The following is a 15,819-nucleotide window of genomic DNA, read 5'->3' on the forward strand; positions in this document are numbered from 1 at the left end:
TCTGTGACTTTTCAGTGTTCTGTGCACATCTGAGATGACAGCACACACACACACACACACACACACACAACACGGCCAGCGCTCCAGTCTGGGTTCCATGTGATCACCCAGAGCAGTACTGTACAGCAAACAAGATACAACCACAGTGTGTACACACACACACACAAACGCACGCACACAGGGAAACAGGCCAGGACTTCCACTGAATCCAGCAGTGTCACACTCAGACTGGACGATACAGCATGTGTAAATACAGGCTGCGGTTTGTTGAGGCCATCTTCGGAGGCAGACGCATCAGCTCTACATTACATTTGAAGTAGAGCAAATAGTCTCAAGTAAGTAACTATTTTTGATCTAAGCGACGAGCTTCTACAGCAACGATCAAGGATGTTGAGTTGAAAGAACACAATTCTAACATTATTATTTTAAAGAAAGCATTAAATCCAGCTATGACGGCAGCTTTTGGGACTTTGATAAAAACCGTAATTTATGTCAGGTTGTTTATTTAGCAGGGAAAAAGCAGTCGAGCCCAAAAAATCTGGCACATCTTTTTTTATTTTTTTTTATTTTTACATTTTTCAAGACTCTGGCTGAGATTTGATGGTGAGCGTAGATTTGTGTGAAAATCCCCACGATACTCATTATAATGGAAGAGAAACACTGCAATACCAAATGCTAAAGGAGATGTGAATATATTCTTCATTCTGGCTGATTATGTGGGAGCAGTGGGAGAAGATATTCTCCACAGATATGGTCAAGTGTTTTATGAAACATGTGCTTCGTCTCTGATTTCACTGTGTGTCCCAGATGTAAATGTGTACATATATATCTCTGTAATTTAAAAGCTCTGGAACTCACCACCACGCACACTTATTATCAGCTGAGGAAGGAGCAGAGCAGATTCTATTTGAGGAGAGGTAGTGGCTCATGAAGGCATTTTACCATTTGGGAACAAATTTGATATCCGTCTGGAAGTCAGGACCCAGAACGGTTAGTGTTGTCGGGAAAAAAAAGTCAAATGTTGCTTTATTTGCTTTTCCAACTCCGATTTGTCATCATTCCTCAATTTTATTTTATTTTTTTTTTGATCTTATCACTTTTTATGACTTTGTTTTTTTATGATACTCACTCATGCTTAATTTTTGCCGGCTACCCATGAAGCCGCCTGGATCAGCTTAAATTCTGAAACTCAGACCGTTTGCACTTACAGACTATTTTTGCAGATTTCTGGTGAGGAAGACAAAAGGAAGAGGGCAAACTCTTACCTTATTTCATTTTCTCTTTTTATAAGATCAAGTCTTTGGCCTGGCAACAGCCTGTGCAATACTGTCCCGCTGTTATTTCATTACTTTTTTCAGTGCCGCTTGCTGCAGGCAATGTATGAATGAAACTGAATTATATTGACAGGGTCCGTTTCATCTTGGTCATCATCAATAACGGCTATGTCTTATTCGATGCCGAGTTTGCATGCGTGATAATAAAAGCTGCCAATGCATGCCCTGGCTGTAATAAAGACCCTATTGAATTTGCCCCCCCCCCACCACAAAGTTTTAATTTATTTTATTTTTTTAACCGGTTCTAAAAGTTAGGAGAATGAAATAAACTCTTTTTCTACTGCAAGTTTGCAAATTTCTTTGTTTAATCTATTTTTCCCAGCTTCGGCGGCAGAGTTGACTATACTTTCTCTTATCTAAGCTTATGCCTCTTCACTTATTTCCCCCTTTTATGAGGAATAAGCCATTAACGCTGTGGCTTCATAATTGCTCGTCTCTCAGCTGTGCAATTTGCCGAAGATTCTTTGCTAAGAAGCCAACAATTAATAAGTCAAAAGCTACCTTTGACCTGTGGACTGTATGAGCAATGTGTGATGCAAACAAGGCATAATTGTCATTTGACGATTGCAATGGTGTAATTACATTTCGCGAAGGAAGAAAAGAAACAAGAGCCCTGTCCTGCTCTTCAAAACCGAGCCTTTGTACTTTTTTCCTATTGATATTTGCTCCAAACCAACCTTCCTCATTCTGCAAACCTGATGTTAATTCTCTTACGTGGTTTTTTTCTTGATCACACATCGTGAAGTCAACTGAAAATAGATTTGTTTTCCTTTTGTATCAGGAAGTTTCTCAAAAGGGAAGAGGGCTACTATTTTTGTGGAGACAACAGACACACTGTCAGCATTAAAAGGTGTTAAAAACTCTGCTGTTTGTGGTTTAAATTTCACAGTGTAACTGAACAGTTTCAGGGGCCTCTTGTTCTGGCTATGCTTCGACAGGAGAGCTAGCATTTATCTGCTGAGAAACTCTTTAACAGACCCAGCCATCGCTGAATGACCAGTACTGTTGAAAAGAATTTAACCTCAATATTCAGGTTCAGGATGAGGTCTGGATCAGAACCTTGACATGTTGTAGAGAGTGCTCAAATCACAGACTAGCTAACCATGCAGCTTTTTGAATCGAAGTAATACTAAAAACATTTCCAGTTCTTCCCCACAAATTTTTTTCCTTTTTTTTTTTTTTTTTTTTCTCCAATACCTTGCCTTTTTAAATCTGCCTTTCGTACCTGGTCACCTTCCTTCAAAGCCTGTGAAAGCCACGGATTGCGAGAGTTGTGGTGAAGCATCAGGTTGGCATAATGCCTGGGAAACAGGAGGGAAAAAAAAAAAAGTAGAGGAAAGATGGAGTGAGAAGAGAGAGGGGATGAGTGAAAAATGTGATGGCGGTGATAGCAGCGGTGGGAGGCCGATGATGCAGAGTGAAAGCCGAACAACAGGATGGAGAGCAAGGGGAAGAAAGAAAGAGTGAGTGAGTAAGATGTGTTTAACTGCGGGAGTTTGTGTAGGAGTGATGGGAGAGCCCGCGGGGCCCCGAGGTAATCTGCAGGTTTTCACGCGCTAGCTCTCAAGGACCTCGCAGGTGTGCTGCTGCAGAGATGTCACAATTCACTGTTTGTTTGTTGTTGTTTTTTTTTTCTTTTCCGTACGCAGGCGTCAACACGTAAGCACGAAGTGCAACCGCAGACTGTAACCCTGCGGTCAGTTCCTCACCTCGCCATCTGAAAATTTACCTATTTCAATAAAAACAGGCAAAAGCCATTCTTTTCTTTTCTCTCTCTCTCTCTCTCTCTCTCTCTCTCTCTCTCACCACCTCATTTTTCTCCCCGCTCCTCACATCCATCTATTTTCTCCTTCGCCACGCTGGCTAGTAATATTAATGAAATATCTCCTAAGCGATGTCAAAAGCAGACCTGTAAACACCATCTCTCATAAAGATGAACAATATGTACTGTACAGGCAGCATGCACCAGCCAGTCTGTATTCGTGCGATTTAGACTGTGCTGAACTGTCTGCCTGTGTTTTTGTTTACCCCAAATTCGTGCGCACTTTGCTCCCAATCTCTAACAAACGTCTCGAGAAAAGACAAACGTTTTTATATGTATTCCTGTACTGCGATGGCTGCCCGCTCTCTCTCCTTCCCTCGTCTCTTTCTATTGCTCCAACAGAAATGAAAAACAATGAGATTTAATCACCCGATTCTCCTTTTGCAAACAATTAGATTATGGCTTTGTTTTCTTTCAATTTGATAAGGGAATCTGACACCATTCTACCCCGCAATACGCAGTCATACATTCTGGAGACGGCAGAGCGTGCTTCTGTTAATGGGAATTGACAGGAGCTACTGCAGAAATAACAAGAGCAGACTTCTCTGGAGTCTCAGGCCCCACCCAAAACACTGCGCTTCTACACACACACACACACACACACACACACACACACACACACTACCATCAATGCATAACAGCAGTGGGACATCCACAAGACATCCTCATCAATTATGAAGGAGCTCTGAGTACCATCCATTACACCCAATCAGCTGGAGAAATCACTGTTTTACCACGATTAGCATTCCTCTATTCATTAGGAAACCACACACACAAATATATATATATATATGCACACACATGCAGACAATGCAGCCGATAAGCCAGGATGAATATGGAGGAACTAAACAGTTCTCAGAATGCAAAAGAAACCAGTTCCATTCCCTAGTTTATTCATGACCTGAATAGCATGCCTGCACAAACAAGCCCCGACTAATGTTAATTAAGCAGAAAAGGAGCTCGTTAGAGAGAGGGGGGAGAGAAAATGGATTAATCCAAGGACGGCTAGAAGGAAATATTCGATTGGAGTTGGAAGTTATATGAACAACATTAGTGAACTTTTAGGCTTCAAAGAAAAGCCGAGTTTTCAGGAAAGAAAAGAGTAACATCAGCCAACAGGGGGATTTTGTTTCAGTGAAACACTCTGAAGAAAACCAGAAGAGGAACAATAGACAGCTCGTTGCTGTAACTTTACTGTATGTTTATATCTGAAGGATGGAGCACTTTTCTCCTTTCACTTATAAAATGTTGCATTATAGATAGTTAGTTATGAAATAATAATTTAACAATTTCAGCAAAAAGTGATTTCTTGCCAAGTGCGTCGGCTATTGTGTTTTCAAGAGAGGAGGTAATATTATAACCTCTCTGACCGGCACTATCAGAGGCTGCGCATAAAAATGGACGACCACAGCGGGCCTGAGAGGTGAAGCCAATAGTGAAGAGCCTTAAAACTGCATTCTGTCTCATGATTATCAGACAGCCACTCTGTGGGATGCAGAAAGACATTTGTATAAAACCTTTCCCCATAAAAACATAACGTTTTGTTCATTTAAAAGAACAAACAAATATAGTTCCCTCCAAATATGGTCACTGGTTTAAAAAAAAAAAAAAAAAAAAAAAAAAAAAAGAACATGCTGATTTCCAATTTCCAAATTCAAGGCTTGAAAGCATCAGCTCACAAACCAATGGGCAACTTCATGGTTGATTGATTTGGTTTTTGATGGACCTGGGCAAGCTGGCTGGCATGCTCAAGAAGAGACAGATTGAGGAGGTGTGCTAACATATCTGTGATGAGTCCAGGAATTCAGTTTGAGGCTGAACCCACAGTATTTCTTGGACTGAGATGTAAACAGCAAAAAAAAGAAAGAAAAATTACACGTAGCTATATTCCGCCGGTGCTTTCAGTTGCATTGTCAGAAGAAAACTGTTATTTCATAAAAACATACAGTCTAGCTTTCAGGGGTGATTGTGGGGACAACTGGGTGACAGCTGTGTCATCCAGCCTTGTCCCCTTTGAGGCCTTTCCATCAAGTACTTGTTTGTACCTTGCTAAGAAAAAAAGGGGGAGTATCAGTTGAAGAGGTAAGTTGAGGCCGAGGGCACAGCGGCTGGAGCGAAGATGACAGTCGGGAGAGAGTTCATCAATGATCTCGAAGCAGAACAGAAGGTCAGTCTACAGGTGTGCATCAACTCCTTAGGTGTGCTGTCAGGCTGGATTTTTTGTTTTTTGGATGCAGTCACGTTGTGCTTTATTATGCATGCCATATTGAACCAAACCAACAGGTAATCACGGCGAATCAAATATTCATTGGGACACATTTTGCTGGGGGCCACGCTCATCCACGGTCAGAGCAACAGAGACACAGCCAAGCCAACAACTCTCATCAGTGCACTTGAAACAAAAGCACGGGCAAAAGATTTTTCTTTAACCTTGAAAACATGAATTTAGAGGGCAGTGGGCTTTTCTTTCTTTTTTGGTCTAATAAGCTCATTCCACTTTTAGCAATTTTTTTTGCATCTCCTAGCAACAGTATAAATATCCCTCTGTGTGGTTTCTTTTTTTTTTTTTTGTTATGCTACATTTGTCGACAGCAGTGCTGCTCTTGAAGTCAGATGTGTGTCTTCAAACTAGGGTCTGTAATACAGATGTCCGCTGGTCAGATGAGTCAAGGAAGGTGCCTTTCTGCAAAATATGTCAGAGCTGGCGTGCTAAAAGACAGAAAAAGAAAATTGTTGATGTGTTCAAGCTGGAACAGCTCTATTATAACCACCCCCCAATCCAGCCCTTTTGTCTCTTTCCCTCTCTAACTATGTCTCACCAGAGTACTTGCCCCTCACTCTTGGTCGCTCTCAATCTTTTATCTGCTCTAGTGGGAAATCAACCACACGCACGTAAACAAAGCTACACACACACAGGTGCATGTGCACACAGGCGTATATAATACGCACAAACAATTTTGCAGCACCATGGGGCCAGGAAAATTCTTTCGGCGCAGCTTTGTCTTTCAGGTGGTAATTAGCAGTCATTGTTGTTGTTCTGCTAATCAGAATTCTCACACACCAATGAGGGTCATTATCTCGCCATCAGGAAAGAAAGACCAGCCTGTCTCAGGGAAGATGCGCAGAGATGGGTGTGCATAAGTGTGTGTGTTGCGCGCTATGCGACATGTGTTATGATAGAGTTCCCAGCCTTATCAAGTAAAACGACAAGATTGGATCTTTTTCAATCATCTGGATATAGAAAGGCTTAATATCAATTATGGGAGATTGGATTCTGCGATTGTTTCTTCCTCTGGCTAATTGTACCTTCAGACTCATATGCACAGGATTGTGCAAAGGCTTTGAGGCAGGATACAGTGAACAAAGCAGTGTCCTCGCTTCAAAGTGAACAAATGATAAAAAAAAAAAAAAAAGCACGTACAAATAATCAGATGACATCATTCAGGCCACAGATTTTTTAAAAGTTACAAAAAGCTAGGCGAGCGGGCTCACAAGCAACCGCAAACAGATTTTTTTTTGACAGCTAACTACTTAGGCCAAGTAATAAAGCGTGGTGTTCATATTGGCTCTCTAATACCACACAATTACTTCTATGCAATAATGATGAGATGTCTAAACCCCGTTTGATGTTGCTTGGATTGGGTACATAGACAGTAAGTCAGATATTAAGCACAGCCAACACCAAGGACAACCTCAACTTCACAGCAACTCAATAGAAACTTTCTGCATCTTTAAGTAGTGAATGTTTAAATCCCTTTCAGTTTGCCACTTCTGTACCCCCTGTGTTGATAACGTAATTTAGAACAAACAATCTCGAGATGAAGGTTACTGCAGATGGACTGGCATTCTAGATTAGAGAGGAATAAATAAATAATGGACTCAGAATGAAGCAACAAATTATGCTAGTCCCCCCAATTCAAATCAATGGCGTCCAATCTATATCCGCGTCCTTGGGGTGGTGTGGTTTGGAGAGCCGAGGGGCATGATGGTGCACAACAAATTGCTGACTATCTTATGTTGTGTGGTGCTGGTCACTCCGGGGAGACGGCTGCCCGCTTTAATAGGGTGGTCAAGGTCCCACACACGAACAGAAAGCCAATACAGGAACTCTGGATTCAGGGGTCAGGGGATCATCGCGCATTATCCCACTCTTGCTTAATGCACTTTCTTCCGTGCTGTGTTATACGCCCAGGTATGCAATCTTGCCATTTCCATTAGGTGCATTTTTCTCGCTCATTTCCTTCCACCTTGTTCTTCTCCTGCTTACGCCTGCCCACTCCTGCACTCACCCCCTCGTGACTGAAATAAGGCAGCCCATTGGACGGCGGTGTACAGGGGTCGGCTCGGCCTCGCTTCTCATTCCACCTCTGGAGTGGATTACTAAATGGAAATGACCGCAGGGTTCGCAGGTCCACCCTGATCAGCTCACAGCTCCTTCCGTCTCGCTCGGTTTCTTGGCCGTCTGAAACTCTCTCTTTCTCAGAATGCTGAACCTTCACCAAATCCCACAGACCCTCGTATACAGCTTTCCAGCCTGTGGTTATCTGCCAACTATAGTTATATCAATATTAGAATCATTCTCCTCCACTGCAGTGCACAATATTCACAGCGGAGAGACAACATTTCTGTGTGTGAGATTAAACCTCAGGATTTATTTTTCATCTTAAACGGGTACTCCAGAGATTTAGTTTCGGACTTATATAAAGTCTAGGGACTTTCAGGAGACAGATTTTTTTAATATAAAATGGTCGAAAGCCATCAAGTAGAGGCTGCCTTGACTTCTGGCACCTGGATTCTGAGTCAAGCTCCAAAAACACCTGCAACTGCAATAATTCTACTTGGCAGTGTATTATATCACAGGCCCTGTGCCTCCATGGTAAACGCATGCATTTTGAAACAAAGTACAGGTTTGTAAAGCAGGATTTGACTTAACCCCGCTGCTGTGTTCGTTTTGGCTAACACCCATAGTGTTCCCGGTCCAAAGTGACACTGATTTTATCAAATCATTTTATTCCATTTTAAATCCATAATAATACATATGTTATCACCTAATCTTGTATTAGATCTCTCTTTTTTTTTTTTTTAACTCAACTTTGGCTCTTGCAGGCATTACAAGTTTTCAACTTGTATTTGTTGTGTATGTCCTTCAGGCCTCATTTAGCTCATACCACTCGTTTTTTTTATAAGGAAAAAAAACATTATATACAATTTATTTTGACATTAAAAAATACGAAGATGAAACCTTCTGCACTTTTTATCACAGAGTACTTCACTGAAATGTTTACCAAAGTCACTTTTTTAAAACCAGTAAAAAACCAGCATCCCCAGACCAAAAGCCGAGATAGGACTTATTTCACAGACTCCTCCATAAAGGCAACTTCATTCACAGCAGTACATTGGCGTTCATGGGATTAAGAAAGGTCGGGCCCTTTCCGGTGAAGATCACAACGAAAACGGTAAAAAGCTGCCAGTTCAGTCAGAAAGTCTGTGTTTCACTACTGTTACAAGTTAAGTCTCACTGCGGGCAATCTAGGAGGCTAATTTCAACAAGCAATAAGAAGAGAGCACGAGACACTTCACAAAAAAAAATGGAGTCTGACATGTTATAAAATCGCAGTGCCAACTCAGTGTAGTACATTATGCTAACTGCTCCCACCTCTACCTACTGTACTTCTGTGAGCATGAACGTCGTCAATCTTGCCGCTCTGTCATCTCAGCTGTCTGAAGTCACAAGTTATCAGTTTAATTCCATGAGCATATGGAAAATGTGTGTGTGTGTGTGTGTGCGTTGGCTTAGAGTAACTAATAGCTCGACACTCTGCCTACAGACATATGCAAATATGCAAAACAATTTGGGAGCAGGCTCCAGTTACAGGCAGTGAGATTACCGCCTAAACAAACACAGTGCTATCGCTGAGTTGACCTCCTCCATCTTGCAACATTCCTATAATTCCAACACGGGATGGAGAAATATGAAAATGATCCACAGCCTTATTCTCCCGCAGTTTTTAATTGGATTGTTTAACATCCCTTTCTTTATTAGCTCTGCAGTGACTCGCGCCCCTCAACCGGGGAGGGAGGGAGCACGGGGGGGGGGGGACTGATTGAGGTTTTAAAGACTCAATCCCAGTTGAATTGCAATTGCAGAGGCTTTTAATTAGATAAAGCTTGGCTGGTTTGAACATATACTTTACAGCCGTGTCAGGCTAAAAGGGTCCATGTGTCGTAAATATAACCCGAGACATTAATAGAATTGAGATTAGAGGGCAGAATGTGTGGATCAGCGTAAAAAGGCAGCCAGCAGTGGGACGAGTTCGTGCACTGAGCTATTTATAGCTCCTAAAATGGACGGCTCCATTAATATAAGGCTTACCCTTTCTGGAAATGTAAATCACTGGGGCCATGGCTCAACGTGCATGTTATACAGCTGCAGTATGTCAGAGTTAACAGTACCATCGCTCTGATTTACAATGGTCAGTGATAAAGCAAAGAAGATTGCTTCATTTCTGTGTGCTGTCCTCGTGGACATCCGCTGTCTTTTTTTAGTCAATAAGGTATCTTGCCAACCTTCTATGTTCAATGTCCATTTCAGCACAAGGAGTTACTTCTCGGCAGAGAACAACATCCATGTCTAAAGGTGATAATGGAGGCATGTTGAGACCTGCCCCTCAACTGCTCTCATTTTGATGATGTTTCTATTATTCACAGGATGAGAAAGAGTGAGGGAGCACCAGGGGTTGGAGAGAGAGACAGCAGGAGATGAGATCGTTGCCTCATTGGACACTTCCACAAGGCCGAGGGCTGATCAATAACCCGAACGACTTCGGCTCAAGCCCAACATGCCGTGTTTTTCAGAAGCACAGGCTCCGGGCTTAATTGAGAAGCATCTCACGTCCTATCAGAGGGCTCATGTCTGTTCTTTTGAAATAACATGTCATTTTGCCCTCTTTCTCGAGCACATCAGCTTGCTCTCTCTTTCTGGCTGTCATCAGCGTCTGTGTGGACGCCGCACACAGCTCAGGTACTCTGCTGCTCCAAACCTCTGCATACATGTATGGCACGAGTCAAAGCAGCTTGACAATGCCGGAAAAAATATACCCCTTTTTTTTTCCTCCTTTCTTTCAATCACTTTAAATAGCAACACAGCAATAACACAATGTGCCACAATGCAAAAGATTGCTAAGCTAGTGTGCTGTAAATGCCAATTATCAGAAAAATGCATTTAAAGTACTTCACGTGTCCTCCAGGTTTGACTAACAAATGAAACGTCGTCAGCTTTTTGCATCGCTGATGATTTTTTAATAAATGCAAAAGACTTTAAACAGCTCATTGGCATTTTTTTGCCAGTACTTGCTTCCATATAGTACGCAAAATCAACAAGCCGCCTCTATAAACTTGTTTAAGCTTTTTATTCCATCACTCCAGTTTTTACTGAAAAGTTAAATCTTAAGTGATGATTGACTAAAAAGTGAACAAAATTGCTTTGTGATAATAGTTATAATTTAACCTAGCAAATGTGAATTCAATCTGTGACTGATTTCACAACTCAAGCATTTTCAAGAGTTTGGCACTTCAATTTATTTCCATACAGAAATGAATGAAAGTCAAACAAATGTCTAAATAGAGGGAAATTAGATACTGGTGCTTAAATAGAAGGTGATCAATGGGGTAGAAGAAAAAAGAAAATTCAGCCACATGAATTTGTATTCAGATTTTAGGCTTCTATCTGATCTTTCCTTTTGTTGTGAAACACTGAATGTTTTTTTTTTTTTTTTTTTGCCTCTTTGTGTAGTACTGAAGTACTGAAATGAAATGAAACCTTGACTACATTCAGATATTTTGGGGTCCCAAAAAAAAAAAGGAAATTTAGAAATCACTGCCATATTCTTGAACAATTTATTGTATTATTTAAGCTGGTTTGTAACATTTGTCAGTTTGAGGCAATCGAGTAAAAGTACAAGATTTCCTTCAAGGGTGAAATAAAGATGAAAGATGAAAGTACCTAAAAATAGTATTTAAATACAGTTAATCGGCAAACCTTGACTAAAGTATAGTCATGTCTAGGCTGTACTTCAATTAAGGACTTGAAGAAGAAATGTATCAAATGCAGAAGCCATTCATGCTCAGTAAAGTGATATGGTCAATGTCAGTGCATTATAATAATCTTCATGACTTTGCAGAAGTTCTGACTGAACTCTTTTACACCATATGGTGACCTTTATGCGCTTCCTGCCTCAGAGGGACAGCCAAAAAAAAAAAAAGACAGAGGTAAATACACACACAGATGAGCCCAAGTTCGAGGAAAGACAGGGAGGATGCAAAGATGGTCTGGGGAGTTCGGGGTCACGATGGCAGGCGTATGAGTTGTTAATTTGGGCCAGGGATTTCAAAGGGTTGTTATCTTCACTATTACGAAGAGACATTAAATGCAAAACAAATATTCACGAGGCAAAAAAACATGTACTGTATCATCACACAGGGAAACCAAGAGGATATACTTTAAGTCTGGTGCCAGTAGAAGCAATGGAAAAGACTCTCAATAGGCCAATTAAGTGGTAAAATATTCATTTATACTAGTGCAATGAACATATTAAAATAATTAATAAAGGCAAAAGAAGAAAATACATATTTGCACAATGCAAACTTCAGATCACGATGTACAAAAATGCTAACTCAATTAGAATATAAGGACGTGAAACAAAGGACAAGCAGCTGGCGTATGTGGCATAATGAAAATAAAATGTTAATATGAATTTTTCATGGAGGAACCTGTGTGGCAACTGCCTACGTGTGCATTTTCCAACTGCTATACATTATTCAACACGCACATGTGGCTTGAGATGTGGAGTTTTATTCTCCCACTTCACTTGAGGAGAGATAGTTTGATGAAACCTACAAATAAAATGATATAATGAAGTATGAATAAGTCAAAGATGGAAGATGATGCCTTTCGCCTTTTCTTTTTTTTTAAGACGAAACCCTCACCGGAGCTAAAGATGCTCCGAGTGTGTAGAACTTCATCTCTTAAAACATGTGGAAATGTTCATAGAACACAACATAGTGTACAGATGGATTCTCTGTCCAATTGAATATCAAATTCTTCCCCATGCTGGAGAAATTATATTACACAGGCTAAACAGAACAGATGCAACATTAAAATAGAAATAACACACATATAAATAGCTCTGAGCAATTTACAAAAAGAAAAAAAAGAAACATTTTGCATAATAAATCTGAAAGAAGTGGTTGTAATTAGAATTAAACAACACCACCGATGTTTATCACTATTTTGTTTACTACATTTCAATCATTCGAAAAAGGATCTCATTGGCCTTTTTGATAAGTTTGGCATAATGGAATACATAATTTTTTGCCAAACTGGCGTGACTGTGATTTCAATGCTATAAAAAATATATAAAACATACAAATTCTTATACATTTACTGTGTGTGTGCCACTTTCTGTAACTTGCACCTACACTGACTATACTTACACCATCTCTACTGTTCCAGCCATCTGCATTTGCGTGAAAGTGCAGGAAAGGTCATTTTCGGCGTGTTTTCGGAGTGCAGTGACTTTTAATTTGCACGGCACACCAGATGTGCCACTGTTCCTCCTCAATTCTTTAACAAGTTTAAAGTGAAAGGTCCGAACCAAGCTTCAACTCAAACATGCAATCTTGTCTTTCTTTTTTTTTTTTTTTTTCCCCCCTTACAAGAATCAGAGGTGATTATCACCTGAGCGTTAACAACCGAGCTCAAACGGTGTTTTTGATCCGTCACGCTGAACTGCAGCTTTCATGTATTATGAAAACAGAGTAGAAATTAGCATATTCTTCTGACAACCATCATGAAAAAACTAACTACAAAAATAGCCTAGCGAGTTCATTTGGCTAATACTTTGGATAGAACGTTTTGTTATTGTGTCCACGGCTAGCAGCGGAATACTAGCCAAGAAGAATTGACTGTTAAAGGCATTAAACTGTTGAGTAAGCAGCATATAAGATATAGTTTTGCAATGTTTATTAATACATTTATGCTATATATTAAAATTACATCTGGTGGCAGCCGGTGCAACGTCTGACGCGTTGTTTCACAGAATCATATAAAATATATAACACTTCAAGTAACTGTAATAAAAAAAAAAACAAAACAAATAAATAAATACACAAGCCTACCCATCATCTCATGTGTATAAAAGGGGGCATCTATTAATCACGATTAACGGCTGGAGGCTTAAAATTTCTTCTTTTTGTATTTGCGATGCAAAATTTTAATTTCTAATCTGTGCAAGTATGTTTAACTGCTTTTGCAGCACAAAAAATAGAACTACGGAAAGGTAAATATTTCAGCGAAGATTAAAATAATCATGAAGACGAAACAGGCTTTTCAAAGCAGGTGGAAATATTAAAAGCATGAAGCAAGCACTTTGGATTCTGGAAACTTCTGAGGTTTGACAGCCGAACATATTTCTGGGGCAGCCTCAGACTTCAGATGAGCTGGTATATAAATCACATTTTGTAGTGCTTGTGTCAGCGCCGTGTCCAGCTGAGGTCTGCATGACCTCCAATGTCTCCTGCACCTGTTTTTCACATCCTCTTGTGCATCGGCATCACTTTATATATCAGGGTTCAAAAGCAGCCTTCAGGCAGTGATCTCCCCTCATGAAAGCAACTTTATTAGTCTCCGTGTGGATTGCGTGCTCTTGTCAGTCTCCCTTTTCTCTCCCTCTCCTTACGTTTCTAACTCACCTCTCTCGCTCTGCATTGTACCTTTCTCCCCCTCCTGCTTACTTCTCTTCCTGCCAGTCATTGTCTTTGGCAATGCGGCCAGTTTTGCTCAGCACAGAGTTCAGTTCGTTGAACAGACTAGACGGCATCGTGCCCTCCCTACCCAGAGTGGGTCTCTTGCCAGTACCTTTACAAAGGCTCTTCGGAGGAAGGGGCAAAGGCATGGGCTGCAAGTGTCTGGACAAAGGCAGCACGGGGAGCCTTGGAGACTGGCCAATATCCAGAGAAGTCCGTCTGTATGGGACCTCTGGGCCCTTGACGATGTTGTTGAGTTTTGGGTAGTCAGCTCCGGTGCTGGTTTTATGTAAACCAGCATCCTTGGTGGTCTGCTGGTTGCCACCGACAATAGAAATCCTCCTGTTAGTCAGCAGTGGGAAAATCTGGCAGATACAGTTGTATTAGCAGCCTTTTTAACAAATCATAGCATATAAATATTACATTCGGAAGCTGAAACTAAAACTGCCAGAGCTTTTCTCACCTGCTTGCTTGAATTAATGGCATCTTCAGTTGCAGCTGCCCCTCTGGAGGATCGGTGACCTGCAGCTTCTTTTGAGTTAATGCTCTTTGAACAGAGGTCAGAACCGTACTGAAGACACACAGCCGATGGTGGAAATTTGCGACGATTGTTGAATATGGACAAGAAAAAATACATTTATGTTGATGTATTGCCTCTTTAGGTTGCAGGTGCTTTTGATGATTACTCTCCACTTATGTACAGACACACACATGCACAGTAGATTAGCAGAACAAGAAATATTCGTCGTCTTTGATCGCAATTGGTGAAAAAAAAAACAGGATGGGTATGAGTATAGGTTGTTGTTTTTGGCCAGATACACAAGCAAACACAAGCATCTTTAAAAATAAGGGGAAGTCAGAGGTTGGAGAATCATTGGCTGTCTTTTTCTCTAACAACATCATCTTTTACATCCTGGCAACCCCCAACCCCACAAAACTCTCTTTTTAACAAGTTGTTATTTCCTCACCGCCACAACCTGTCCTTGGACCTTTACACCTTCCCCCACCCACCCTCTGGTCCTCACTACCACCACCACCGCCGCCGCCGCTGGTTCCACCCTGCTTCAAAATGAATGCCAGTTGCTATGGAAACTGTTGGAGCACATTGTTCAATAACAGGTAAGAGAAAGGAAATCAAGAACACCAAAGTGCTCTCTGTCTACTTTCCTCATCTATTCTTTCTCTCTGCCCTTCCACCAAGTCCTGTGTCCTTCCCACGAGCCCCAGAACTGGAAGTTGACAATCCTGATATTTAGCGGATTTGGGAGGAGAATCCTAATATTTTTAGCCGCCTCCTGACTGCTATAGATTTAGCCTCTGCGGAGCTAAGGGCTTCTCCAAAGAGCAGAGAAAAGTCACTGAGTCCGCTGAAATAAACACCTTGAAACACTTAACAACAACAGGCGAAAAAATTGCCTTCCCCTTTAGATCAATCTCCCTTTGACAATGTTGCCCTTTTTACTTGCTAACCGAAACTAAGGCACTAAAAGGCTTTTATAGTAAACACCTGTGATAAACAACACTGTGCTGCAGTTCCGATAAAGGAAGCAGAGCTGCAGGCTAATACTAATGAAATGTGCCAAGCATACAATACAGAGCTGTGAGTTCTTTGTTTGATATTTCAATTTTGGATGAGTGTGACGTTCCGACTGTGGTCATTTACTTGGAAATGAGCAGAAAATAGGCACATTGAGTCTAATGAAGAAGAATGAAGATGCTGTTCACTTAAAAAGACATGCAAAAATATGACACATCCGTTGCTGTTCCCCCTGTGTTGGCTTTGTCTTGCATTATTTATGTCATATGTGCTGTGTCAGCGACTGACAGCGACAACACTTAGCTGTATCTGGGGGCTAAGTA

General features: G+C 41.0%; 1 protein-coding gene across 2 annotated transcripts in view; it reads right to left on the reverse strand.

Annotated features, from left to right (window-relative positions):
* Positions 1-12,116: 12,116 nt before the first annotated feature.
* Positions 12,117-15,819, reverse strand: part of arap2 (ArfGAP with RhoGAP domain, ankyrin repeat and PH domain 2) — a 99,272-nt gene continuing 95,569 nt past the window's right edge. For both annotated transcript variants that reach the window (XM_029526211.1, XM_029526212.1), the window contains exons 32-33: positions 14,423-14,530; positions 12,117-14,324 (exon numbers count right to left, since the gene is read on the reverse strand). In XM_029526211.1, the coding sequence (XP_029382071.1) occupies positions 13,944-14,324; positions 14,423-14,530 (489 nt within the window). In that variant the 3' untranslated portion in view covers positions 12,117-13,943. The remainder of the gene's footprint in view (positions 14,325-14,422; positions 14,531-15,819) is intronic.

Source organism: Echeneis naucrates, chromosome 18, assembly GCF_900963305.1.
Source record: "Echeneis naucrates chromosome 18, fEcheNa1.1, whole genome shotgun sequence".
NCBI classification, from domain to species: domain Eukaryota; kingdom Metazoa; phylum Chordata; class Actinopteri; order Carangiformes; family Echeneidae; genus Echeneis; species Echeneis naucrates.